At 55.5% G+C, this 23,690-nt stretch overlaps 1 protein-coding gene across 4 annotated transcripts in view; it reads left to right on the top strand.

Moving 5' to 3' along the window:
* The window catches only part of PLCG1 (phospholipase C gamma 1), a 50,408-nt gene that overhangs the window by 21,279 nt on the left and 5,439 nt on the right, over positions 1–23,690 (top strand). For 2 of the 4 annotated variants that reach the window (XM_072879226.1, XM_072879223.1), the window contains exons 2-26: positions 2,197–2,349; positions 3,505–3,598; positions 4,157–4,204; positions 9,237–9,321; positions 10,151–10,234; positions 10,584–10,606; positions 11,794–11,866; positions 12,928–13,029; positions 13,794–13,912; positions 14,723–14,808; positions 15,124–15,244; positions 15,687–15,855; positions 16,314–16,436; positions 17,382–17,483; positions 17,718–17,905; positions 18,206–18,406; positions 18,872–18,991; positions 19,311–19,491; positions 19,830–19,907; positions 20,572–20,675; positions 20,922–21,018; positions 21,147–21,216; positions 22,053–22,210; positions 22,772–22,868; positions 23,328–23,552. In XM_072879226.1, coding sequence (XP_072735327.1) covers positions 2,197–2,349; positions 3,505–3,598; positions 4,157–4,204; positions 9,237–9,321; positions 10,151–10,234; positions 10,584–10,606; positions 11,794–11,866; positions 12,928–13,029; positions 13,794–13,912; positions 14,723–14,808; positions 15,124–15,244; positions 15,687–15,855; positions 16,314–16,436; positions 17,382–17,483; positions 17,718–17,905; positions 18,206–18,406; positions 18,872–18,991; positions 19,311–19,491; positions 19,830–19,907; positions 20,572–20,675; positions 20,922–21,018; positions 21,147–21,216; positions 22,053–22,210; positions 22,772–22,868; positions 23,328–23,552 — 2,901 coding nt within the window. Of the gene's footprint in view, positions 1–2,196; positions 2,350–3,504; positions 3,599–4,156; positions 4,205–9,236; positions 9,322–10,150; positions 10,235–10,583; positions 10,607–11,793; positions 11,867–12,927; positions 13,030–13,793; positions 13,913–14,722; positions 14,809–15,123; positions 15,245–15,686; positions 15,856–16,313; positions 16,437–17,381; positions 17,484–17,717; positions 17,906–18,205; positions 18,407–18,871; positions 18,992–19,310; positions 19,492–19,829; positions 19,908–20,571; positions 20,676–20,921; positions 21,019–21,143; positions 21,217–22,052; positions 22,211–22,771; positions 22,869–23,327; positions 23,553–23,690 lie in introns of all 4 variants that reach the window. The other 2 variants (XM_072879225.1, XM_072879222.1) reach the window with 1 other exon arrangement.

Below are 23,690 nucleotides of genomic sequence, written 5' to 3'. Positions count from 1 at the left end.
ACGCCGGGATTTGCCCTGCCTTTCGCTGCCAGGACCTGCCTGGGTCGGCTCTCGCCACCCTGGGCCGTCCCTTGTGGTCACACTGCTGCCTTACGCTTGGTCATCTTTGGGTTGGCCCACCAGGGACAGCTGCTGAGGTGTGACACCAGCCCTATAACCTAAGGAATATCTTCAGAACAATGCTGTCCCCGTGTCCCAGAAGCCTGATGTGATGGTGGTGCTGCCTGCCCTGCCCTAGCCATCATCTGGTGGGCACCGTCTGGGGGTTTCATTTGACCATGGCTTGGTTGCTTGCAGCTCATCTTGCCCTCTTCAGCCATTGCCTGGAGGAAGCATGTTGACATTATGGATGTGCATGAGGATAATAAGCATAAGCACAGCTCCTTGGCGTCACCAGCCCCAGCCCCGCGCAGGGTAACACGCTGTCCAACTGAATTACCAGCTCCATGACCCAGGACCCTGCCATCTCCCATCTGGCAAGAGATGCAACTTTCTGAGCTTTCCTCTGCAATCTGGGCTTGCCCCCCGACAATAACCCCCACTGCTGCTGCCACAGGTTCAAAATGAAGACATTTTTTAAAAAATAAAGTCCATGGGACTCGTTTTATGTGTGACTGTGAGAGGTAGGAGCCCTGAGCTGTTATCCCACCTCCCTCGGCTCTAGTTCTGACCAGCACCTTGCATATGTTTAGGTTGTTGATACCAGACCTCCCTGGTGGTGTCTGTAATTCAAATGATCTCCATAGATTTGGCTGTTTTCATGCTTTTTCTAATGTTTTCTCCCTGGAAGGTGTTTGGCAGTGAGGTGGGGAGGGGGATTCTGCCTGGAAGCACGGTGGGGTTCCTGCAGTTGAATCTGCTCCAGAGCCATGGCAGATCCACCACAATTGGATCTCCAGAGGTTGAGCTTGGTTGTCCTTGCATTATCCTTTCCTCTGTGGCCTTCTGAACACTACCCAGAGGTGATAAACATTTTATCCTTCTTTGGCTAGGGAAGGACAGAGTTTTCTTGGTGAAGATGGTGCGTGTATGAAGGCAGGGTCTGCCCTGGTTGTGCTCAGAGGAGCTGGGAGGATGCTAATGGGGCAGGGGGGAGATGCCAGAAAATACAGACATAATTTAGGGTGCAAGTGGGGAGGGGGGAGGCAGGGGCACCATCAAGTTGTTTAAACCAAGAATCAACTCAAGTTTCAGTATCTAACTTTAATTTGGAGAGGAGTGGATCTTAAATCTATGGCATTTGTAAGATGCAATAGCTGCAAACAGGATTTCATCCAGCTGGGCAGGAGGCTGTGCCCTCAGAGGGTTCACCTCTGTAGAAAAGCTTTCTTTAAAAAAAAAAAAAAGTTGCTGTCTTGAAAGACAAAAAAAAAGTGCAGCTTGCAGATGTATGTTGGGTGGAGGAAGAGGAAAGCATGAAGTGTGAAGCTAAAGGGCGAAGGAGCTTGCAGTAGCGGTAGCGCTGCTCTCTTCTCGTCGTGCCTGGGGGTGCCGCGGGTGAGACGTCCAACCCTTCTTGGGGGACACAGAAGTAAATAGGAGGTGGTGGCTGGGGAGGCTTCCTAGGGAACCAGTAAGAAGGGGCTTACAGGCTTGTGTGCGTGCACAGCCACATGCGGCGTGGCAAGAGAGATGCGCGAGATAAGTGGTAAGATCTCTGTGCTGCTTTGAAAGGTTGAGGAGCAAGCTGGGGCTCTTGAAGGGCTTGTCAAACATGAGAAGTGTGGGCAACTTAACTTCTCTGGGAGGACCTGAGCACTCGTGGCTGTGCTGAGGACCAGACTGGCGGTGCTGTGCTAGAGCTCTGGCTGTCTTTTCAGCCCCTGCCATCAGCGGTGGCAGGAGAGGACGGGGAGGCTGCCGTGATGGTCACTTGTTGCCTGAATGCAGCGAGTCCCTCTACAAGGCACCATCCCCAGCACCTGCCCACTGTCCTCGGACGTCTGTCAGCTCTCTGCCTGGGCCGGGGCAGCCGTCCCGTCCTTGCTTTCCAGCATAGCCGGGAAACACAGTTTGCTGCTCAGAGCCTGGTACCCCAGTGCCATAGGCATGCCTGGGTCTGCCGTCGCGTAACGGGTGGTAATCCAGCTCTTCAGATGACTAACACCGCTTTATCCATGCCCTTCCTTCTCCTCCATCTTCATGGGAATGTCAAGCTATTCCCTGAACTCCCCTTTTGTTTTCCCTTTCTTTTAGTGGATATTCGTGAAATCAAAGAGATTCGTCCAGGAAAAAACTCACGTGATTTTGACCGGTACCAGGAGGATCCATGTTTCCGACCGGACCAGTCTCACTGCTTTGTTGTCCTCTATGGCACGGAATTCCGTCTGAAGACCCTCAGCTTGCAAGGTAAAGCACTCGTGGCCCCGGGGCTGTGCAAAGGCAGGGTTGGGCAGGCACCTCATCACCACAGGACCCAAACTTCCAACTCATCCTTCCATGAGTGAGCTGGAACATATCCCTTTTTCATGCTCTTTTCGCCACACCAAGGAGGTGTCTTTGGAAGAAGGTGACACCGGTTCCCTGAAGGATACGTGTTCAACCCCTAGTTGAGTCAGTTAATTAGTCTGGTAAACCCAAAAGTTGGGTGAACTGAAGCCCCTAGTTCAAATGTGTGCTTGAAATCAAGTGTTTTATCTCAGCTTGGCATGTTGGCATTCATCAGCTGCGTTGTGGTAACCAGCCCTATGCATGAGGTGGTAAAACCTCACTCATTTCTGCTTTGCAATTCTGAGCGAGAACACGTTGCCAGTAGCAAACGGTAGCTCACGCAGCCTCGCTACCTCTGAGGTGTTGGTCTCCGCTTTCCTCAATGCCTTGTCTGTTGACTTAAGCTGGACTTGGAGCACCCAGCCTTCTGTTTTGCTATTGAAAGAGGGGAAGTTTATGTTGTTGAGTCTCCTCCTGTTCAGATGCAGGACAGGCTCGTAATCACTGGCTGCAGTTCAGCTGACGGACAATATCTTTTTCTGCTAACAGTACGCAGTCTTGTGTCTTGTTTAAACCCACGTAGACAAGCACTGATGGAGGCAGTCATGCTGACTCCTTAACGTCCATGGCAAATCTGCCTTCTGGCTAGGGCTGCGGGACGCAGGGACAGAGACGGCGCTTCTGCCCTCTGGAAGGATGGAGCTGCTGACAGGGAGGTTATGGAGGAGCTGGCACGCATTCCCAAGCAGGTGCTGGCCTGTCACCCAGGCCAGCCAGAGCATTACTGCCGGGGGACAAAGATAGCCACCCCAGCTCTCGGGCACTGAAGGGAGGAGAGAGCGTGACGTGCAGGGGCAAGGGGTCCCTCCAGCCACGTACAGCCCACGGGAGGGGAGCAGGAGCTCGGCAGGGAGAGGAGCCAGCCAGAGCATCTGCCTGGGAGGGAGCTGTTATCAGAAAGGGGATGAAGGAAGGAATAGGGGATATAAGATGCTGGGGATAGTCCCAAGAGGTTTGGGTTGGTGATTAGCTTCTGTGTCCCTTCCTCCCATTTCTCCTGTGCACTTTCCACAGCCACTTCTGAGGACGAGGTCAATATGTGGATCAAGGGGCTGAACTGGCTGGTGGCAGACACTCTAAGGGCTGCCACCCCCCTGCAGATTGAAAGGTGAGGAACTTGTCCTTGTCCTGCACTTGTTTTCTTTTTTTTTCCCTTTTCTGTCCTTTTTTGACAGAAAAAGGTGAGCACAGTGACAACATCTCATTCCCTCTCTGGGCCGCGCTGACCTGGCACTCCTGCCTCTGCACTCGAGAGGCTTCATCCCGTTGACCCGCTGTGCTGCATCGTGCATGGCCAGAGTTTGATCTCACATGCGTGCAGGAAAAGGAGCTTTACCACAAACCAGAGGTTTTTATGTCTGCGCAGCCGTATTACCTGTAGCAGTTCAGTGTTAGGGGCATGTAGAAGAGAATACCTTTGATTTTTTTGTCTTATCTGCAGACTCACTTTCAGGCAGAGACAGTTTTAAAGGGGAGCATGTTGCCTGCATGAAAATAGGGTAGGCTGCCTCTGGAAGGGGAGCAGAGCCAAGTTCTCTGGTGGGAAGGAGGGCTGTGGGAATGGACGGCATGGCGTTGAGCATCTTCCAGAGACAGCAGCAAACCAAACGGGCTTGTTGTTGTGGAGCTGGGCTAAGTGTGTGCATGTTTGTGCCTTTCCATTTAGGTGGCTCCGGAAGCAGTTCTACTCGCTGGATCGCAACAGGGAAGACAGGTAAGAAGAGAGAAAACCCTCGCTTGCACAGACATGCACACTCATAGAAGGGTTTGGGCTGGAAAGGTTTGCCTTTGACTTGAAACGCCAGCCTTTGCTTTGGATTTTTTGTTGGGTTCTTTAGGTTTTTAATTTTCATTTCCAAGAAACCTTAATTCAAGTCCCAGTACTTCCCTGGCTGGTTTTCACTCCATTAAAAAAGCATAAAGATATCGTCATGTTTCCCTGACCTATTTCGCAGCTGTTTAGACCCAGTAGCACCTTGAGAGCCTGTAGCCGTGAAACACCTTCACCCCCAGCTGGCATCGCCCGAGGAGGCAGACACCAAAGAGCCAACAAGTGGCTGTGGCCACCCCGTCAGGGCTGACCTGGGTTGTGTTTGTTAGTCTCCACCCTGTTTGGTTTATTCTCCTCCTCTGAGGTCCATGAGGCCATGGATCATCCCACTGCTTGGCTTCTAGGCTGATGGGCTGCAGCAGGGCCACTGCTTGTGGGGTTCTTGGGTAAATGCTTAGTGATGTCCTCGCAGGTGAAATGTCACACTTGAACCCGTCATGAGAAGATAAGGGAAGGGAATTGGGCCATGGCCCATCATGAGGAGCTAAGGGAAAGGACGTTTCCCTGTCGAGGAGGCGAGTTCCACCACGCGCTGCTTTCTGCCGCTGCTGCTGTCACCTGCTTTCCCTGGCCGCACGCCGGCTGCCAGTCTGTTCTTCCCCAGGTGCTGTTATTTGCCTCCTTTCATCCCCAGGACACGCTTTTCCCCCGTGATGTTAACTGAGCCCATTAACCTTTCAGCATTGGTTTTCACATTACTGTGCTCCCCTGGGGCAGGGGGATTCCTCCAGTCCTGCTCCGGAGAGGGCAGTGCTGGAGACATCGCTCAGCTTGTGCCCCGCGGCTGCGGTGGAGCACCTGGCTCCCATCTGCGTCCCCCCTTTATGTGCCCGGGTGCCCAGGCAGGGCTCACTGCAGAGCACCGGGCGGATCTCTGAGCTCCAGAGCATCCTCTGCTCGGTCCTTGCTGATGCCATTGATCTCACACTGCTACCGATTTCCACATTTCACCCTGAGCCCTGGCGTCCTTCTCAGCCTTGAAGCAAGCTTCTGCCAAGAAACCCGCCCCGCAAACCCAGCTGTGCCAGGGACATGCTGCTGGGGAGCCGTGGGCGACCGCAGTCAGACAGGTCCGTCCTGTGGATTGGCAGGCAAAAATCACCGCTCTGTACTCATCACGAGAAGCGAGCGGGTCTCTCATCCCGCTTTGGTCCCCACTGCTGTGTCCCTCCCTCCCAGCTGCAGCATGCTGCCCTGTGACAGCCAGGACAGGCAGATGGTCCCGCTCTTGGGCAGCCGGGGGTTAAATTCAACCTGTCTGCATCTGGGAGCGGAGCGGGAGTGCGTTGCTTTGGGGAAATCCCGCTGCACTGGACATTTTTGCCTTTGCAATGATTTATATTGTGGCGTGGCGAGAGCACCGTCGGGTGCATGGGGATTTTGCGGAGGAGGGATAAACCCTCGCCGAAGCAGAAAGGGAAGGAGAGGCACCTTTAATCTGTTGCAGCTGCTCTGCATATGCCGCAAACCTTTCAGATCCAGGCTTGGGTTTTATACGCGGTGTACTGGTTTTCACTGGTGACTGGGTGTAATATTTCCTATTTCAGCAATGGAGAGCACTGAGGCAGGTGCAGGGGTGGCTGCGTGGGGGTTTTGGAGGATGAATGCAGGAAAAATGGAAAAAATTGGTCCTTTTTATCGTCTGGTTATACAGTAAAACTGATGAAATGGCATCCCAACAGGACAAAAGAGATTGCATGTATAGATTCATCTGCCCGAGGCATGGTCAGCAGAGCTGAAAGCCAGCCTGTTGTTGTTTTTCTTAATATCATCTTTCTGTTAGCATTTAGTGGTGGACTTGGCAGTGCTAGGTTAACGGTTGGACTCGATGATCTTAAAGGTCTTTTCCAACCTAAACGATTCTATGATTCTTTGATTTAGAATTAAGGCAGCAAAATACAGTATATTCGTTACCTGTCAACCAAGGGGAGAGGTTTCAATGCATACTGCTTAATTAGTAGAGCTGCTGCTCCAGCCCAGGCAGCGAAAGGAGCAAAACAGCAATAGAGGGGGAATGCAGAAAGATTTTGGGTCTCCCCATTTTACAAGCACACATGTGTGTTCTGCAAAGTAGAGGCAGCAGTTATGGGGCATATACATCTCTTGGATGCAGTCTTTGCCCGTATGAGGCATTTCAGCATTAACTTTGGTGTCGCTGGGCTCTTTGCTTTTGCTTCTCAGCCTGGAAATGGGTTTGAAAAGGGAACAGTGAGTTGTGGTTTTTTTAAAAACACTTCTTTTGCAAACTGTCCTCGGTCCTTTCCAGAATGGGCAGGTTTTTGGCAGCTGAAGAAATCATTCCTGGCATTTGTGTACCCCACGCTCGCCCCGCGCCCCATCTCCTGCGCCGGAGCCCTTTCCTTTCCGCCTTCTCGCGGCTGGGTGCCTGTGCATACCTTCCAGCACACCGCAGATGTTGGCTGTTTTCACTGGCTGCCGGGCCTTTGGGTATTTGTTTTTCCAAGGGAGGTTAGGTGGAAAGAGGAGGATAACAGGATGCTGGGGTTTTTTTCCTAACTGCTGCGGAGGAGAGCGTTTCACCTCTGGCTAGGAGAGCTGCCCGGGGCTGGGAGCAGAGTTACAGCACTGGAGGCCGGGGTGGGGAATGTTTTCATCCCCTGTGAGAGGGCTGGATCTGTCCTTTGGCCTGTTTGTCATGAAACCTTAAAAAACTTCCATAGAAGAAATTAGTTTATTTATTTGGTTTTTACTTTCAAGTCTCAAAATACTACCAAGCTGTTTATCCAAGGTCTCCAACACTTTAAGACACAGTAAATAAAATCCTTCCGTACCTCATCCTCCTACCGAAGCAGAGGGAAATGCTGGTCACAGCTTTTACGGGGTTTGCCCTCGCCTCTCCTGGTGCCGTCACATCGACGAGCGGTGCCACGGTCCGACACCTCCCTGTGAAACAGCCCAGCATCACCAGCGCCGGGTGCTGGCTCCAGCGGGTCTCCAGCCCCACACCTACTGCCGGTTCTGTTGCTGCAGCCCCTCCTGCTCTTTCTCCAAGAGCTTTTTTGCAGTCTCAGCCTCTCGCCAAGGGGGGATTGCTGCTGGGTGGCCCTGGGGGCTCTGGGTGTCCTGTCAGGCATCCCACGAGAGCTGCTGCATGCCATGGTCCTTGACGCGTGAGGGCATTTCTCATGAGCCACTGTTGCGCTCCTGGCTCGCTCCCTTCCACATCGCCCCATTTCCCCGTCACCCAGGACCCCGTAGCTGGGACCCCCCTGCCCTGGGGATTGCACAGCACCCTGCACGTGGCCATGGATGCTGGGTGTGCTGGAGAAGGGAAAGAGCAGGCTCCCCTCCCCGAAACGCTCACCCTGAGCCCCAGGGGTGACTTCTGCCGGGGCCGGTGGAGGTGCAGGGGGGAGACACCAGCGCTGCTGCTCGTGCTGAGAGCGTGTTGCTGGCTCTGTGGCTCATACAGCTGGGAGGGAAGGGGACCTGGTGCCATTTGCCAGCTTTTTTGTTTTTCCTGTCCTGCCAGCGAGCAGCAGGACGCTGTGTGCATGGTCCTCGGCCGGCCGAGTGCTGGCTTTGGGCACGGCACGGGAGCGGGGCCAGGTCCTGCTCTGGCCGTGCGTGCATCCTGGCCCCTCGCGGCTCTGAGCCCAGAAACAAGGGTGCTCTGTGTCCCGCCGGCTGCGGAGGCCCTCGTCTCTGCAGCGCCTGACACCAGCCGGTTTCTCCCTCTCCTTGGGGCTCCCTCCATCCCTCCGCCTTTCTGTGTCATTTGACATCACCCCGTTTCCAGGGGAGAGTGTAAAAGAGACGCGGTTCACGCTGCCCCTCCGCACCGCTGCAGATGACAGCATGACCCCTGCACAGGACATCTTCCCTGGCATATTTATATTTGCGCCCCAAAGCCGTAAGCGTTCCCAGGGCCAGACCCGCCCTACGCTTTGCGGGATGGGGGAGCATCCTGTAGGGTCCTGGGCTCCCGCTTGCTCAGTGCGGGGGAAAAGCAGCATCTGTGATTGCTGGGGCAGACTCAGAGGACTTGCTTTTAAGGCAGGAGCTGCCAGAAAATGATTGCACGCAGACCTCTCGGCTTCTTAAATCCTGCAGATGGAAAGCATGCGCATTTTTTTCTTGCTTCAGGGCCGTTCCTCTGTGGGGGAACAACGCTGGAGCAGGCAGGGGCGGCCCAGGGCTCCTTGCTGCCTGTCTCTGCCCGCCTGGGTGCGGATCCCGCTCGGGGTTGGCATCGGAGCCCTCCCCAGTCCAGGAACTGGCATGTTTGGTGTGAAGGGCTCAGGAGGAGGACGGCCGCGCTGGCTGCCCTGTGCCAGCGGGGTGTGTGGCAATGGCTGGGGAGCGCGGCTGGGCACGACGTGGCAGCGCTGTGCCTGTGGCTAGACACTGAAAATGGCTTTTTTCCTCTCTTTAGGATAAAATTAGCAGGGTCCAAACCACTTGCAAAGGCTGCCCTCCTCCAGCTCCTTCCACAGGCCAGGGAGTGGGTTTTGGAAGGGATTTGGTCACCCAGCAGCCATGTTGGAGCACAAATACTTGAAAAATGCTTCTCCCCGGTCATTCCCGTAAAGCAGTAGGCAATAAGCGCCTGTTGCAGCATCGGCTCGAGTGGGATGAGAGTGCTGGGACTCGCCCTGCAGTGTTGGGAGCTCGCAGGAGCAGTGCTCGCAGTTCCCATTGGGATGCAGGCACCTCTCTCTGCTCCCCACGTGCAGCGTAGATGCAGAGTTCATTGGGGTGGAAAACGTTCTTCTGTTCTGCCTTTGGTCCCAACCTCGGCACCCTTCTGGGGTCGCGCATCCGTCCTTGTGCGTCACAGATGATGCCCCTTTGGGCATGGCTGCTCAGTGCATGTGCTGTCCAGGGCCCAGGGTGAGACCCCTCCGTCCCAGAGCTGCTGAACGTGTTTCCCCTCTTTCCCCTGCCGAGCCAGGATCTCCGCCAAGGATCTGAAGAACATGCTGTCTCAGGTCAACTACCGGGTCCCCAACATGAGGTTCCTGCGGGAGAGACTCACGGTGAGCGTGTGACCCCTCTGCTCCCCTCGTTCGTGCTGGGGACCCTCGGCAGCCTGTTGCCTGCCTTTGAGCAGAACCTGCTGGTGGTTAAACTCCCACGGCACGTTTGCATATTGCAGAGGCTCCCAGCCTTTCCCGGGAGGGCCCCCACCCACGGCGGCGACTGAAGAGGTGCCAGCTCCCACTGGGTGCCGCACCCTGGCCCGTTTGTGGCCAGCACCCTCTCTTTACCCCACCCTGCCTCCCCCGCTCCCCTCATTGCTCCTGGCTCCGGTCTGGGGCTTTACCCTGGTGGGGCAGAGTGCAGGAGGAGAGGCAGCGAGGCCAGCTGGTCCTGCATCCCGGGTCCTGCAGCCCACTGCCACCGAGTGACAGGCGGCTGGCTCCGCCAGCGTCGCTGCAGACCCAGGAACGACGCATCGTCTCGTGATGACCAGCCACTTCCACCAGCACTAAACTCCAAGGCCAGAGGAGAGCATCCACTTTGGGTCTTACAGTTCCCAGGCGCTTCAGATGCTCTCTGCAAACAAAAAATTAAAATGATCCTTTTGTAACTATTCAAGTAAGCAGTAACCCTTTTATCAGCACGGTGATGCCTTTATGTGGGCGAGCTTGGGGAATCACGTAACTTGGTTTAGGATGTGCCTGTGTCCTGGGTACTACGGGGCCCCACTGGCCCCAGCAGAGATGTGCAGAGGTAGGAGGCAAAGTCTGGCCAGGCTTTGGCCTTTTCCTTCTCCTTTTCCCCTGGTAATCCTGGCAGGAGCCTCGGGCCGTGCAGAGTTGCTTGTGGCCCCTGTAAAACCTCTGGGGTTTTTTTTTGCCACAGGACGTGGAGCAGAGGAACGGGGATATCACGTATGGGCAGTTTGCACAGCTCTACCGCAGCCTGATGTTCAGTGCCCAGAAAATGGTAAGAGCCGAATTCTCCAGGGCCGGGAAGGGGAGGGAGAGACCATATTTGTTACTGGGCATTCCCTCTTAATTGCCTTTTTAACCTTGCTGCCCTCAGCTAACAGCTTTTATCTCCTACCTCTGGGCCAGGAATGACAGGGAGTAAAGAAGTTATTGCTTTAGGCTGGTTAGCACGGGCTGCTTGGGCCGCTGGGGACGGGGGAGGCGGTGTGGGAGCAGTGGCTGTAGGAAAGCAGAGCTGCGCAGCGCTGGTTTGCTATCCCCGGTACCTTCTGGATCAGTTTGTGCTTTCACATGCGTTGGTGAGATTGAGTGCAAACCTAATGCTTGTGCTTCTTCTTTTGCAGATGGATGTCCCGTTCCTAGAAAGGTGGATAATTCTCTGTGTTTGCTGGGGAAAGGGCTGTTTTCTTTTGCTCCATAGCATGCTTTGGTGCCTGCAGCAGCGTGTCAGGGAGGAGGAATGCTGCACGCCTCTTGCTTGCCACTGCGCTGCTTGCGTTTTTGCCCTCTGAATCGGCATCTTTGCTGTAGACACTTCAGCTCAGGTCGGTAAGGGCTCTCTTCCTCCCAGGCATCCCACCGAGATCCAGCTCAGGTCAGCCGCCTCCAAAAACGGTCAGTTGGTCTATGTGAAATAATCAGACCTCGAGCCATCTCCCAGAGGTTGTCCTGGTGGTTGGTGCTGGTTGGCCGCAATGCCAGGGGCTGTGCGGGCTGTGCACGGTGACCTCCCCCGGCTCCTCTCCAGGCCGTGCCTCTGGTGCCATTGCCAGCTGCCCTGTGCGCATCTCAGCCGTGATAAAAAGAGCTTGAATTTAGATGCGGAAGCTAAAGACTGAAAGACTTGTTAACTTGTCCAGGTAATTCCCCATGGTTTCCTCTCTTTTTTCTTATAACCATGGAAAAGAGAGTTGGCAGGGACCTCAGCAGACCATCTGGTTCATCCCTCTGCCCAGGGCAGCCAGCACTGCCCACTCCATTTCTGGGTTTTTTGGTGTTAGTCCCCAGCATGGCCCTTGGCCATTGCGGCTTGGTACGTTCATGGACAAGTCTTTTGAGATAATCAGCTACAAACAGTCCCCTCCTTCGTTCCTTGCCCTGCCTCCTTGAGTCCATGTCCTCTGGATACCTGTAGCTCTGTCCTGTCTACAATCGCCCCTTGACTGCCCTGGAGCTATTTAGTTCTTTTCACTCTTATACAAGCCAGACTATTTTTTTCTACAAATCAGTCCCTCTGATGATTTTTGCTGCCCTTCACCAGAGTTTCATGTTGTCATACCCTTGGCAGTGTGGATCCTGGACTGCTCCTGGAGCAGTCCCTGGCTCTGAGATGTGGACATATATCTCAGCTGCTGTGTGTTTGCTGTCGTGTCCTCCTCGGCTCTCTCTCCTTGCATGTCCTCCTCGGCTCGCTCTGCTCATCCCGCCCTGCTCTTGCAGCGCTGCTTGCTTGCACGCGCCATGGTGGTTGCAGATGGCATCTCACATGATGCCGGTAACAGTTGGTCGTGATGTGCTGCATGAGTGACCGAAGCTTCTCTCTCTGCTTTTCAGGGGTGGAGAAAGGTCTGAGCACTTCAGGGTGTCGCTGCTGGAGTTGCAGAAGTTCTTGCTGGAGTACCAGAGGGTGAGCTCGCACAGGCCCCGGGGAGGGACGAGGGGGTAGGCACTGGTATCGGTAGGGATCCGGTAGTCCAAGGATAGCCTTGCCGTGGAGCTGGGATGATTTGGCCATGGGGTGCTCTGCCTGGCACGGCCACAACCTGAGCGCATCCTTCCTGGAGCAGGAGGTGATGCAGGGGAAGCGCTGGTGCGGGTAAACCTGGCCTCAGGCAGGCATCCTGGTCAGAAAAGGGACCAAGAGCAGAAGCTCTGAGAGGAGTGGAGGTCCCAGGAGGGAGGAACTGGTCAGTGGAGATTTAGCCAGTCCCTGTGACCTCGGCTGGTACTGCAGGTTTGCAGCAGCCAAAGTGTCGTGGTCCATCCTGTCTGCTCGGGAGGTCTCAGCAGCTCCTGAGGAGCAGCCTATTGATTTGATTGCTGACCTTTCCATTTAAAAGCGATCTTAGGTCATTCAGCAAGCACAGCATGCATGCTCAGGCATGCACGCAGGCGCAAGCAGTGCGTTTGCGGGCTGCGCAGACCCTTTATTTCGACTCTTGCCAGGCTCCCGTCTCGTTGCTGCTGTCCTTCTCCAAGAGGACAGGGGTGGCTCGCGAAAGCACTGCCATGCCTTGCGTGAGAGCATGGGGCCTCCTGCTTTGCACTGTCCTCCCCATCTCCCACCGCCGCCTCCCTGCCCATGGTCTGCAGCGAGCGGAGAGTTAACCAGCGAAGAGACATGGCCGTTTTGGTGGCCTAATGAAAGACACCCAGGGAGAGAGAGAAGCAAAAGGAAGCCAGGTTGGCTTCTGCTGCCAAAGGAGGGATGGCAGATGTGTGCGAAGGAGCTATCAGAGAGAAAAATGCTTGGCATTGAGAAAATGAAGACCACTTAGAAACAGGGCAGATTTCTGCAGTTCCGTGCTATCCCGCATTTGTGCTGACAGTTGAATTTCTGGCAGAGACGGTCTTGCATTAAAAACTGCCTCCTTAACGGTTAAAGCTTCTAGCCGGATGAGCTGCATGTGGTTTTGAATAATACTTTCTGAAATGGTTTTCTTTTTATGTCTCTCTTGGGGTTTGCAGGAGCTCTGGGCTGCAGATACCCTTCAGGTACAGGAATTCATGTTCAACTTTCTGAGAGACCCTTTGAGGGAGATTGACGAGCCTTATTTCTCCCTGGACGAGGTAAGACACCTTGAACGCTAGCGTGTATGGAGCGGGGTGGAGTAGGGTGTGACATCCCCAGTGCGATGGGTGCTGCGGTGTGACAGCTCTGCTGTCTGGGTCTTCGCTGCGGGGTGGTGGTGCTTAAAGGACCACAGCTCCTGCAAACTGCATTGCTCTACGAGAGGAATGTGGTGGGTCACCGTGTTGCACCAGAGCTGGTTGGTGAAGAGAATGACTTCTGGGCTCTTCTTGTGCTGAATGTGTGCAGCTGGGAGCACTCGTCAGGCAGTTCATTTGGAGGAGGAAAGGGGCTGCATTTGGCTTAATGCCCCTTTGGGGCATGTAAGGATCTTTTCAAAGCAAGAAGACCTGAAAACAAAAGAATACAAACAACCGGAGATGACCATGTCACTGGCACTCTGGACCGACTACCACGCAAAGGTCTCTTGACCCACATGGCCTTAGTGAGCTATTGCCTGCCATGTAAGCTGCAAAATAAAATGCAGAGCAATTAATTTGTCTCCAGCTGGGTCAAAGGATTTGTACACAGATATCTGGCACAGCTCAGAGGATAGGTGGCAATGCCTAAGCTGTGGTTACTCGAGCACGCTGCGTCAGGTAGCTGTGTGCTGTCTTGGTTGCCTCTGGTCAGTCTGTGCTGAGCTTAGAAAATAGCTACTTGCTTGGTAGCTGCTGACATGGGGGGTGAGATGTGTGTGAAGCTGAACCACAGCACCCGGCTCCTCCGCATCATTAACACACTTCTGTTTCTTCCTGAGCAGTTTCTCACCTTCCTGTTTTCCAAAGAGAACAGCATCTGGAACTCACAACTGGACATGGTGTGTCTGGAGAACATGAACAACCCCCTCTCCCATTACTGGATCTCCTCCTCACACAACACGTAAGGACTAGGGGATGGCTCTCTCCACCCGTCCACTCCCAGCATCCTCTTCCCCTGTGCCAGGGTGGGATTCTCCTGATTCTGCCCAGTCGCAGTGATGGGTCAAGTAGACTTCTCCAACCCGGGGTACATCAAAGCCCTTCCTCTTGGTGCCCCAGTCCTCCCGCCATCATTTAACCATCAGTGTTTTGCTCTGGTGTTGTCAGCAGCACACATCTGCACAGACTGTGCTTTCGGGTCCCGGGCTGTCACTCTGGCGATTTCTCACCATTAGCAATGTCATCTTCCACAGCCTCTAAGGACAGATGTGATTAAAACCTGGCCATTTTCCTTCTGTGCTGCCAGAAGAATCTTGCGGGAACTGCTTTCTTTGCAGACAGGCTCTGTCTGGGCTCCCTGTTTATGGGATGCAGTGGCGGCACCTTAGCCCAAATGTAAAGGACCGAGAGCCTAAGCCAGCAGAGCAGCCTGGAGGGCAGGCAGCGAGCTCCCATCTGCCTACAAGAGCTGGTCTAACCCTGCTCTCGGGCTGCTTCTGCCTGGTACAGGGGGCTCTTTGTGGCACCAACGCTGATATCGCTCTTTGAGGCTTATCTCAAGAGCCAGCAGCAAGGCTGGACCTCAGAGTAGTGCTTGCAGCCCCTTGCAGTAGGGGCAGAGTTGAACCCCTCACCTGGGGAAGATGGCAGGTCTGGAGGAACGTCGCTCTCGCCGTTCCTTACATCGCAGAGGCAGGTCTGCAATGTCCCAGCAGACATCCGCACATGTGGTGAGCATGTTGCTTTGCTGATCTCTTCTCTCACATGAAAGGTATCTGACGGGGGATCAGTTCTCGAGCGAGTCCTCGCTGGAGGCGTACGCCCGCTGCTTGCGCATGGGATGCCGCTGTATCGAACGTGAGTACCCGGAGCCATCATCGCGATAGCTTGCGGGGGTCGGGGAAAGCTTTGCGTGGAAGGCAGGGCTGCAGGTTGACGTGCCAGTGGCAGCATTGTCACCATGATGTGCTGAAAGAGCTGATGTCGTTTGCTTTGTGGGACTGGGTGGTACATGTCTGAGCTTTTGGTCCCCCAGAAAGATCTGGACTTTCACCTCGCTCCTTTATTACCATGCAGTGCGGTTCCCAGCAGCACGTAGTTCCGTCTGTCTCATGTCCATGTCCTGCCTATATTCCAGCCTTTGGGCTAAGTTTCCCCGTGGGTCTCTTTCAGTGGATTGCTGGGACGGTCCCGATGGCATGCCAGTCATCTACCATGGACACACCTTAACCACCAAGATCAAGTTCTCTGACGTCTTGGTCACTATCAAGGAGCATGCCTTTGTCACCTCCGAGTGAGTACAGCAGGGACCCGGACTTCAGCTAGCAGAGCTGCCAGGAAGGCAAAGAGAGGGTAGAGCCAGGGCTGTAGCAAAGCAAAGCCCACCTTTATCCGGAGATCCGGCACAAGACCACGCGCCTGGGATTCGGTGGGAAGAAAGCATGTTGTTGTGTCTCCCAGCCAAAGGGAGATTTCTCCCAGAAAAAAGTTGTGGGAGGGAAGGCTTTGGGTAAACCCCAGTAGTTTGCCAGCCCTTCTCCACTCTATGCATTGCCAGCAGTGGTGGGGACACCCTGCTGTAGGGTGGTCACGTTGAATGCTCAAGACAGCACAGATCGCTGTTGATGCAAACTGCTCTTTGAGGGCACAGAGGCCAGGTTTTGAAACGGAGCTCAGAAGGTGTTGGTTCCATCCAGACACCATGCTGGTTCTGACAGCTCTTTTCCTTCTCCCAGTTTCCCTGTCATTCTGTCCATTGAAGACCACTGCAGCATTGCTCAGCAGAGGAACATGGCTCAGAATTTCAAGAAAGTCTTTGGGGACATGCTCTTGACCAAACCAGTAGATATTTCTGCTGACGGCCTTCCCTCTCCAAACCAGCTCAAGAGGAAGATTCTCATCAAGGTGAACTCCCTTCTCCAGCAAGACTCCTAGGTGGAGAGAATGGGGGCAGATGGGGTGAGGGTGTGGGACCAAGGGCAGCTCCTTACCTCTGGAAGGGGTTGGTTGGCTGTGCAGGGTTGGAAGTGGAGATGCTAAAAACACGCTAAAACAATTGGAGACAAAAAGCTCTCTTGCTTCAGAGGAGCTGCTGGGAAAAGAGCTCAGCAGCTGGGTGCTGACTTTCTTGAGAGCTTGGGGGATGTTGGTGTTTCTGCTGCAGGAATCACCTCTGGGAAGAAAGGGTGGGACTTTAGTGCCATATGATGATCTCTGTGGCATGGGTCTTACCTTGGTCCTTTTAGTCTGGAGGAACCCACTGCAGCAGACCTGGAGTTTTAGTGTTGTTCACCAGGAAATCCGTGCTGCTTTTTGGGTGCCTGCTGCCTTCACGGTGCCTGACCTGCTCTGTCATCCCACAGCACAAGAAGCTGGCAGAGGGCAGTGCTTACGAGGAGTTACCCACGTCCGTAATGTATTCAGAGAATGACATCAGCAACTCCATCAAGAACGGGATCCTCTACCTGGAAGACCCCATCAATCACGTACGTCTCTCTCTGCCACTGTCACCCTGGCCCCGCTCTGTGGGCTCCATAAATGACGCGGTAACTCCGTAAGGCACTCTGTGGTGCTGGAAGGAAGGGCTGTGGTGCAAATGATCTAAGAGGCCGTTGGTCCATCCTGTTTCTCAGGAGTCTCGGAAGGCTGGGGGAGTTTTTATGCTGGCTCTCTCCTGTGCTCTTCCCTAGGCATCTCCTGTTGGCCCTTGTTAGAGGCAGAAGGCTGAGCTAGAGGGAGCTCTGGGCTGATGCACTGCAGCTGCTCTTGTGTAATCCGTATAGCCTGTTGTCTGTTGCTGCAGTAAGTCCTAGCGATGGCCTGCGTTTCTAGACCTGCCTGCCTCCTACCAAGTGCCTACAACACTTAACACACCTAAACGAGCATTCTCCTTTGTAAAGCGCCGAGCATTCATTTTACTGTGTGCATTTGCTTATACACAGTCCACTTCTTCCGCTGCTTTGCTTTGCTGAGGATCTGTCAGGCAAAGTCACGTGCGATCGAAACAGGTTTTTGGAAAATGGGAGAGTGCAGTGGTAAAGCTGGATAACCATCTCTGATATCCTCATCTCTGATATCCCCCGTGCTGAATCCATGCCGAATGTTTTCTTTTTGCATTGATTTGCTCTTCATTTTGTCATCTCCATTTAATACGTGCTGGGGTGTTTGCAGTGTGACCTGCAGCCAGTTTGTATGTAAGAGCTATCACATGCCATTTTTTTGCTGCTGATAAACCCATGCTTCGGATCTGGGAAATGTCTTGGAAGCTCCTGTGACTCCACTGAAATCAGTGTTGTCAGTGACTGTCCTTCACAAACCCAATCACCCCTCGCTGCTTGTGCTGATCAAGGAGGGAAGATCCCACAATGGGTGGTGGGCCAGCTTGGTGCTTCCTCAGGGGGTCTTTTTGCCCAGAGTTTGTTTCCTTGCAGGAGTGGAACCCGCATTACTTTGTCCTGACCAGCAGCAAGATCTATTACTCTGGGGAGACAACCAGTGACCAAGGAAATGAGGACGAGGAAGAGCAAAAGGAGGTGAGGGCTCCCGTGCATGACGGTGAGTTGTTCCCCTAGAGAAAGGACATGACTGCCCAAGGGGCTGAGCCATCTCCACTGCCAGCTGACTTCAGGGGGAGATCCTGTGATGGGAAGGGTGGGAGCTGCTTCAGAAAGTCCCTGGTCCTGGTTGGAAGACCCCCGAGCAGAGCAGACTCCGGCACCCCGAGCCTGCCCTCAGTAACCCAAGACGGTGGGTTTTCCCTCTGCCAGGTGAGCAACAGCACCGAGCTTCACTCCACGGAGAAGTGGTTTCACGGCAAGCTGGGAGCAGGACGCGACGGGCGGCACATCGCGGAGCGGCTGCTGACAGAGTACTGCATCGAGACGGGGGCCCCCGACGGCTCCTTCCTCGTCAGAGAGAGCGAGACCTTTGTTGGAGACTACACGCTCTCCTTCTGGTGAGGGCCACAGGCACCAGCCCGCTGCTCGGTGTCGCTCCTGGGGTAGTCTTCATCTTAATACCATCTTCAGTGGTGGGGCCCCATTCCCCAGTGGTCCTTGAGCAGGTTTCTCCCCTTTTTCTGTGCCCCAGCATCATGTCAACTCACTGTCCCAGTGCAGAAGGGTCAAGTCCCTTGGGACCCTTGCACGATGGCTCTCCTGTGGGACAGGAATGCCGTGTCCGGGCTGGAGGTGTGCCTGAGGCAGATGCAAAATCTCCACAGATGACCCTGGTTTACCCCCTCCCTCTTCCACAGGCGCAACGGGAAGGTGCAGCACTGCCGGATCCACTCGCGGCAGGATGCCGGCAGCCCCAAGTTCTTCCTGACGGACAACCTGGTGTTCGACAGCCTCTACGACCTCATCACCCACTACCAGGAGGTGCCGCTGAGGTGCAACGAGTTTGAGATGAGGCTGACGGAGCCAGTGCCGCAGACCAATGCCCATGAGAGCAAGGAGTGAGTGTGTGTTTGAGGAGGGTGGGTCATGTCCACTGGGCAGCTGGGACCCCATGGGAAACCCTCCCAGCTCTTGCTGCAGTCCTTCCTTCCTTGCTGGGGCTCTCTGGTCCCCACTTGCTCCCCGTGGAGCTCTCTGTGTCGCAGCAGCCATGCTGGCCAGCTTCGTTGTTGATGGAGCTGGTTGTCTTGGAAGCTTAGTGCAAAGCAAGGAGGTACTGGGCTTGGCTGGGATGCCCTCGCCCATGTCATGTGTCACCAAATGGCTCTGTTCCTGCCTGTCCCACAGAAAGGAGAAGACAGCCCTGTTGCAGCATTACATGTATGACGAGGACTCCCTGTCCTCATTCTGAGGATTCAAGGGAGTCTTTTATGGGCTGGAGGGGAAACAGTACGGCATGGCAGAGGTGTGGGATGAGCCGGATGTGTGGAGACCCATGCACAGTGACATGTCTTTCCTGAAAGGTGGTACCACGCCAACCTCACCCGGGCCCAAGCTGAGCACATGCTGATGAGGGTGCCACGCGACGGAGCCTTCCTGGTGCGCAAGAGGAGCGAGCCCAGCTCCTACGCCATCTCCTTCCGGTGCGTCCCTGGGAGGAGGGTGGTGGGCGCAGGAGGTGGAGCTGGGATGCTGCAGTGTGTGAAACAGCAGGAGAGGGGATGCGAGCCTGACGTGAGCCCTCCCAGAGCTCTTCTCTCTCCTGGATGGCTCTGGATAAGCCTTACAGCCCCATGGGAGCCTTTAGGACCCTGCTCCTCCTCCCATCTCCCACCTTCTGATGGGAGATGGCTGTGCTCAGCAGCCAGCCCGCGGGCACCTTTTGCTTGGTTGTCTGTATTTTGGCAGAGACCCTCTCTTGCCAGGCACCAAGGGACTTCTCTCTGTCTTTCCACCTGCCAGGGCGGAAGGGAAGATCAAGCACTGTCGAGTGCAGCAGGAGGGCCAGACTGTGCTGCTCGGCAACTCCGAGTTCGAGAGCCTGGTGGACTTGATCAGCTACTATGAAAAGCACCCACTGTACCGCAAGATGAAGCTGAGGTACCCCATCAATGAGGAGACACTGGAGAAGATAGGGACAGCGGTGAGTGTGGGCAGCCATTGGAAGAGCTAAGCCAAAGGATGATGGACAGGTCAATTTTGAGCTGGTGCCTTGAGGTGGTGTTGTGTGACCCATCTCTGTGCTTCACAGTCTCTTGGGGCTTCATGCCCTGTTGGAAGCACTTACTGGCTTGAGTGAGATTTATTGCTGCCCCTCTGACCCAGGTCAGCAGGGAGTGTGGGCTGGGCATCTGTTTGCTGGGTGCAACATCATCTCTGGCATTGTGCCTTCCCTGGGGCGTTCTCCCTACCTCCCCCAAGGTAGGGGACCTGTTCTCCTGCAGAGCCACCGTTGTAACCACTGGCCCTTTGCTTCCACAGGAGCCAGACTACGGAGCCCTTTATGAGGGACGCCATCCTGGGTTCTACGTGGAAGCCAACCCCATGCCCACCTTCAAGGTACGCTCTCACTGCTTGGCATGAAACAACCTGGAGGCCCTGAGGGTTTAGCAAGTGTCTCTTTATTTTCCAAGAGCTGTATTGTTTTGCACACTCATTTCTAGACCGTGCAGGAAGACATGCTCTAGGCTGAGCCTGCAGGCTGCAGGTTCCCAGGCTGGGCTGCCTCTTCACAGAATCACAGAATCACAGGATTGTATAGGTTGGAAAAGACCTTTAAGATCATCGAGTCCAAACCTAACACTACCAAGACCACCACTATACCATGTCCCTAAGCACCTCATCTAAACGTCTTTTAAATACCTCCAGGGATGGTGACTCAACCACTGCCCTGGGCAGCCTGTGCCAATGCTTGAAAGAACTCTTGTTCTGAAGTCTCCAAACTAAACCCATCAGTGGCTCTGGCCCAAAGGGACGTGCCTGTCCAGGGCCATACCAGACTTGTGACCCCTGGTTTGGCATAAATGGGGGCCTTGATTTGTTTTGCAAGGGTCACTAGGGTCTGGCAGCCTCTGGCAGCAGGGTTGGATGCTGCCTGCACACAACGTGCCTCACACCCCCCCCAACAAACACGTCTGCGGTGGGAGGTGGTCTCTCATCCCGTGGGCTCATTGTCCATGTGTCCATCCTCTGCCTGGCCTCATGGGACCCCTCCTCGTTGCAGTGTGCAGTCAAAGCTCTGTTCGACTACAAGGCACAGCGGGAGGACGAGCTCACCTTCACCAAAAACGCCATCATCCAGAATGTGGAGAAACAGGAAGGAGGCTGGTGAGTTTGTCCTGAGCCTCCTTTTTCCCTTGGGGACACAGTCAAACCTTGTGTCACCATCCATAGAAAGGTGTGTTCCCTCTAGGGTTGGGTCCCTTTGGGGATTGCCCACAAGCTGCACAGCCCCAAAGCCTCACGAACCCTAAAAGCAGATGCTGGAGGAGCTGTCTGTCCCCTGTGACCCCCAGTCAGGATGCTCTGGGATCCCGTGGGGGGTGCTGACGATGCCCCTTCCCTCTCTTCCAGGTGGAGAGGAGATTATGGTGGCAAGAAGCAGCTGTGGTTCCCTTCCAACTATGTGGAGGAAATCACTGGTCCCAGTAGCCTGGAGCCAGAGCGGGAGGTGAGCTTGTGCCTGAGCAGAGCAAGGAGGGGGGGTGGGGAGGAGCGGGTGTGCGCAGCCCCCGGCGCTCGGCTGCGCTGCCCAGTGCCGTGTCCAACGCCGTCCTGCCTGTGCTTCATTCCCAGCAGCAGCTGGATGAGAACAGCCCCCTGGGAGACCTGCTCGGAGGTGTCCTGGACGTGCCCTCCTGCCAGATCGGTGAGTGCCAGGGAGGGATGGAGGACCGGGGGGTGTTACAGCCCTCTCGCGTGATGTTTGCGGGTCTTCCAGGCCGAAGGGCTGCGGTGTCTGTCTGTCTGTAGGCACCCCTGTGCCTGCTGCAAGTGAACACCGGTCTGTGGTGTGTGCTTGGCACGTGGTGACGCGCTGCGCTGCTGCTCCCAGCACAGAGCGTGCCTCCGCGTCTGGGGCTGAGGCGTGCCGCTGCAGCCTGCCTGCGGCCGAGGAGCACCGGCGTCCTGCCGAGGAGCCGCTCCAGCACGCCTTGAGCGGGCTCTCAGGGGCAGCTGCCCCACGGGCCAGGGAGCTCAGACCGATTTTGTAGGCCACTTCTTTTCTGTAAGGATTTGTCCTCCCTCTCATACGTGTGGTCCAGCCTCCCTGCCGGGCTGCCATGGGCTCTGGGGCTCTTGGGTGCTGGCTGAGCTGGGTCCAGCCTGCAGCTCCCTGCCGTCCCTCTGCTCCTCAGAGCCCGGAGGACGTTGTGCTGCGGGTGGCTGTTACCACCTGGGCACTTCAGGGACAGAGCGAGGAAGATGCAGGAATGGGAGGAAGATGCAGGAGTGAGAGGAAGAGGGCACTACAAAGGCCCCATGAGGCTTCTCAGCCCCCTCGGAATACACGCTGCATCCTCACCTATCAGTTCCTGGGCTCCATCTGTTGCCTCCAGTGACCATAAATGGGAGCTCCTCCTCTTAGCTGAAGAGTCCTGGGGCAGCCATGAGAGTCCCTCAATGTCTGTCCCCTCTGCGGTGTGAAGGACGTTGCTCAGCATTTGCTTGTGACCTTGCTCTCTGCTCCGTCTCCCCACACAGCCATCCGCCCCGAGGGGAAGAACAACCGCCTCTTCGTCTTCTCCATTAGCATGGCCTCGGTATCGCGCTTGTCCCTTGACGTGGCAGCCGACACACACGAGGACTTGCTGGACTGGGTGAAGAAGATCCGGGAGGCAGCCCAGACGGCTGATGCACGGGTGAGTCTGGAGAGCCCTTGGCAGGGGAGACGTCTCCTTGCCAAGTCCTGGATTTCCCAGGAGCTGAGGAGCAGGTGGAGGCTGGCGGGGAGGGTGGTGAGATGGCAGCCTGCAATGACTGGCAGAGCAGTTACAAAGATGATGAAGCCAGCGTCATCTTTGACAATATAGCAAGGGGTGGTGGCCACGCGTTGTGGCTTCAGAGGTTCAGGCTGGACATCTGGAAAGATTGGTCCATCGGGAGGGTGTTGCAGCCTCGGGAGGTGGGGGATCTCCATCCATGGAGGGTGGCAAGGCTCAGCTACAAGGCCACAGCTGCTCTGCGCTGGTACAGTGGCAGTTCCGCTCCAGGCAGGAGTTAGGACCCACCAAGGGCCCTTCCCATGGGTGCTTCTGTGGTGACCCCCATGCAGACCCAGCAGACCTGCTGGTGGTTCCCACAGCGTGGGCAGGAGCGGCCACACCAGGCCAGCGCTGCCGTTGACCGCAGTTGGTGAACTGGGTTATCCAACACTGCTGCTCCCACCTGGCCCTGACACCTCTCTCTCCCTCTCTTGGCAGCTCTCCGAAGGGAAGATGATGGAGAGGAGGAAGAAGATTGCCCTGGAGCTTTCAGAGCTGGTGGTCTATTGCCGACCTGTGCCCTTCGATGAAGAGAGTGAGCATCTGCCAGTCTGGTGGCCACCGCAGGCAGTCACCGTGGCATTACAGACCCCGCGGTGTGCCCCGAGGTGCTGCTTTGGCTAGATCTCAGCAGAGGGCAGGTGTCCAAAGCAAGTTGGAACTACTTTACATTGGAGCTCTGGAAATGTCCTTCTCCAGAGGGTGGAAGTTCCCTTCCCCATCCCTCTGTTGCTGGGATCTGTCACCATCCAGAGCAGCTGCTGAGGGAGTGGGGCCGGGGAGCATCATGCCCGATCACCAAGAGCGGTTTCAATGCTTTCAGCCATCGGTGTTGGGCACCCAGCAAATGCCCGCCGGGGCAGAGCAGGGTCTGCACAACCTGATGGTGGCTGAGCCAAGGGAGGAGAGGATGGTGTTAGGAAGGGGCCCGGGGTGCTTGAAGTGTCTGGAAAGGGAATGTGCTCCTGGCTTACGCTGTGCTGTTTCCTCCCAGAGATCGGCACAGAGAGGGCCTGTTACCGAGATATGTCCTCCTTCCCTGAGACCAAGGCAGAAAAGTATGTCAACAAGATAAAAGGCAAGAAGTTCCTGCAGTACAACCGCCTGCAGCTCTCCCGCATCTACCCCAAGGGCCAGCGCCTCGACTCCTCCAACTACGACCCCCTGCCCATGTGGATCTGCGGCAGCCAGCTGGTAGCGCTCAACTTCCAGACCCCAGGTGAGGGCAGCAGGAGGGAAGGTGGGCAGGCTCCCGGTGTACCCTGCGCCTCCTCTGAACCACCTGCCTGCACCCCTGCTAACCTGGTCCTGGCAAACAGGGGGTCTGGGGGGGGGCTCTGGGTCTAGGAGGGGCTCT

This window comes from Ciconia boyciana, chromosome 14 (genome assembly GCF_034638445.1).
Source record: "Ciconia boyciana chromosome 14, ASM3463844v1, whole genome shotgun sequence".
Lineage (NCBI taxonomy): Eukaryota > Metazoa > Chordata > Aves > Ciconiiformes > Ciconiidae > Ciconia > Ciconia boyciana.
This window is presented reverse-complemented; position numbering and strand designations above follow the sequence as displayed.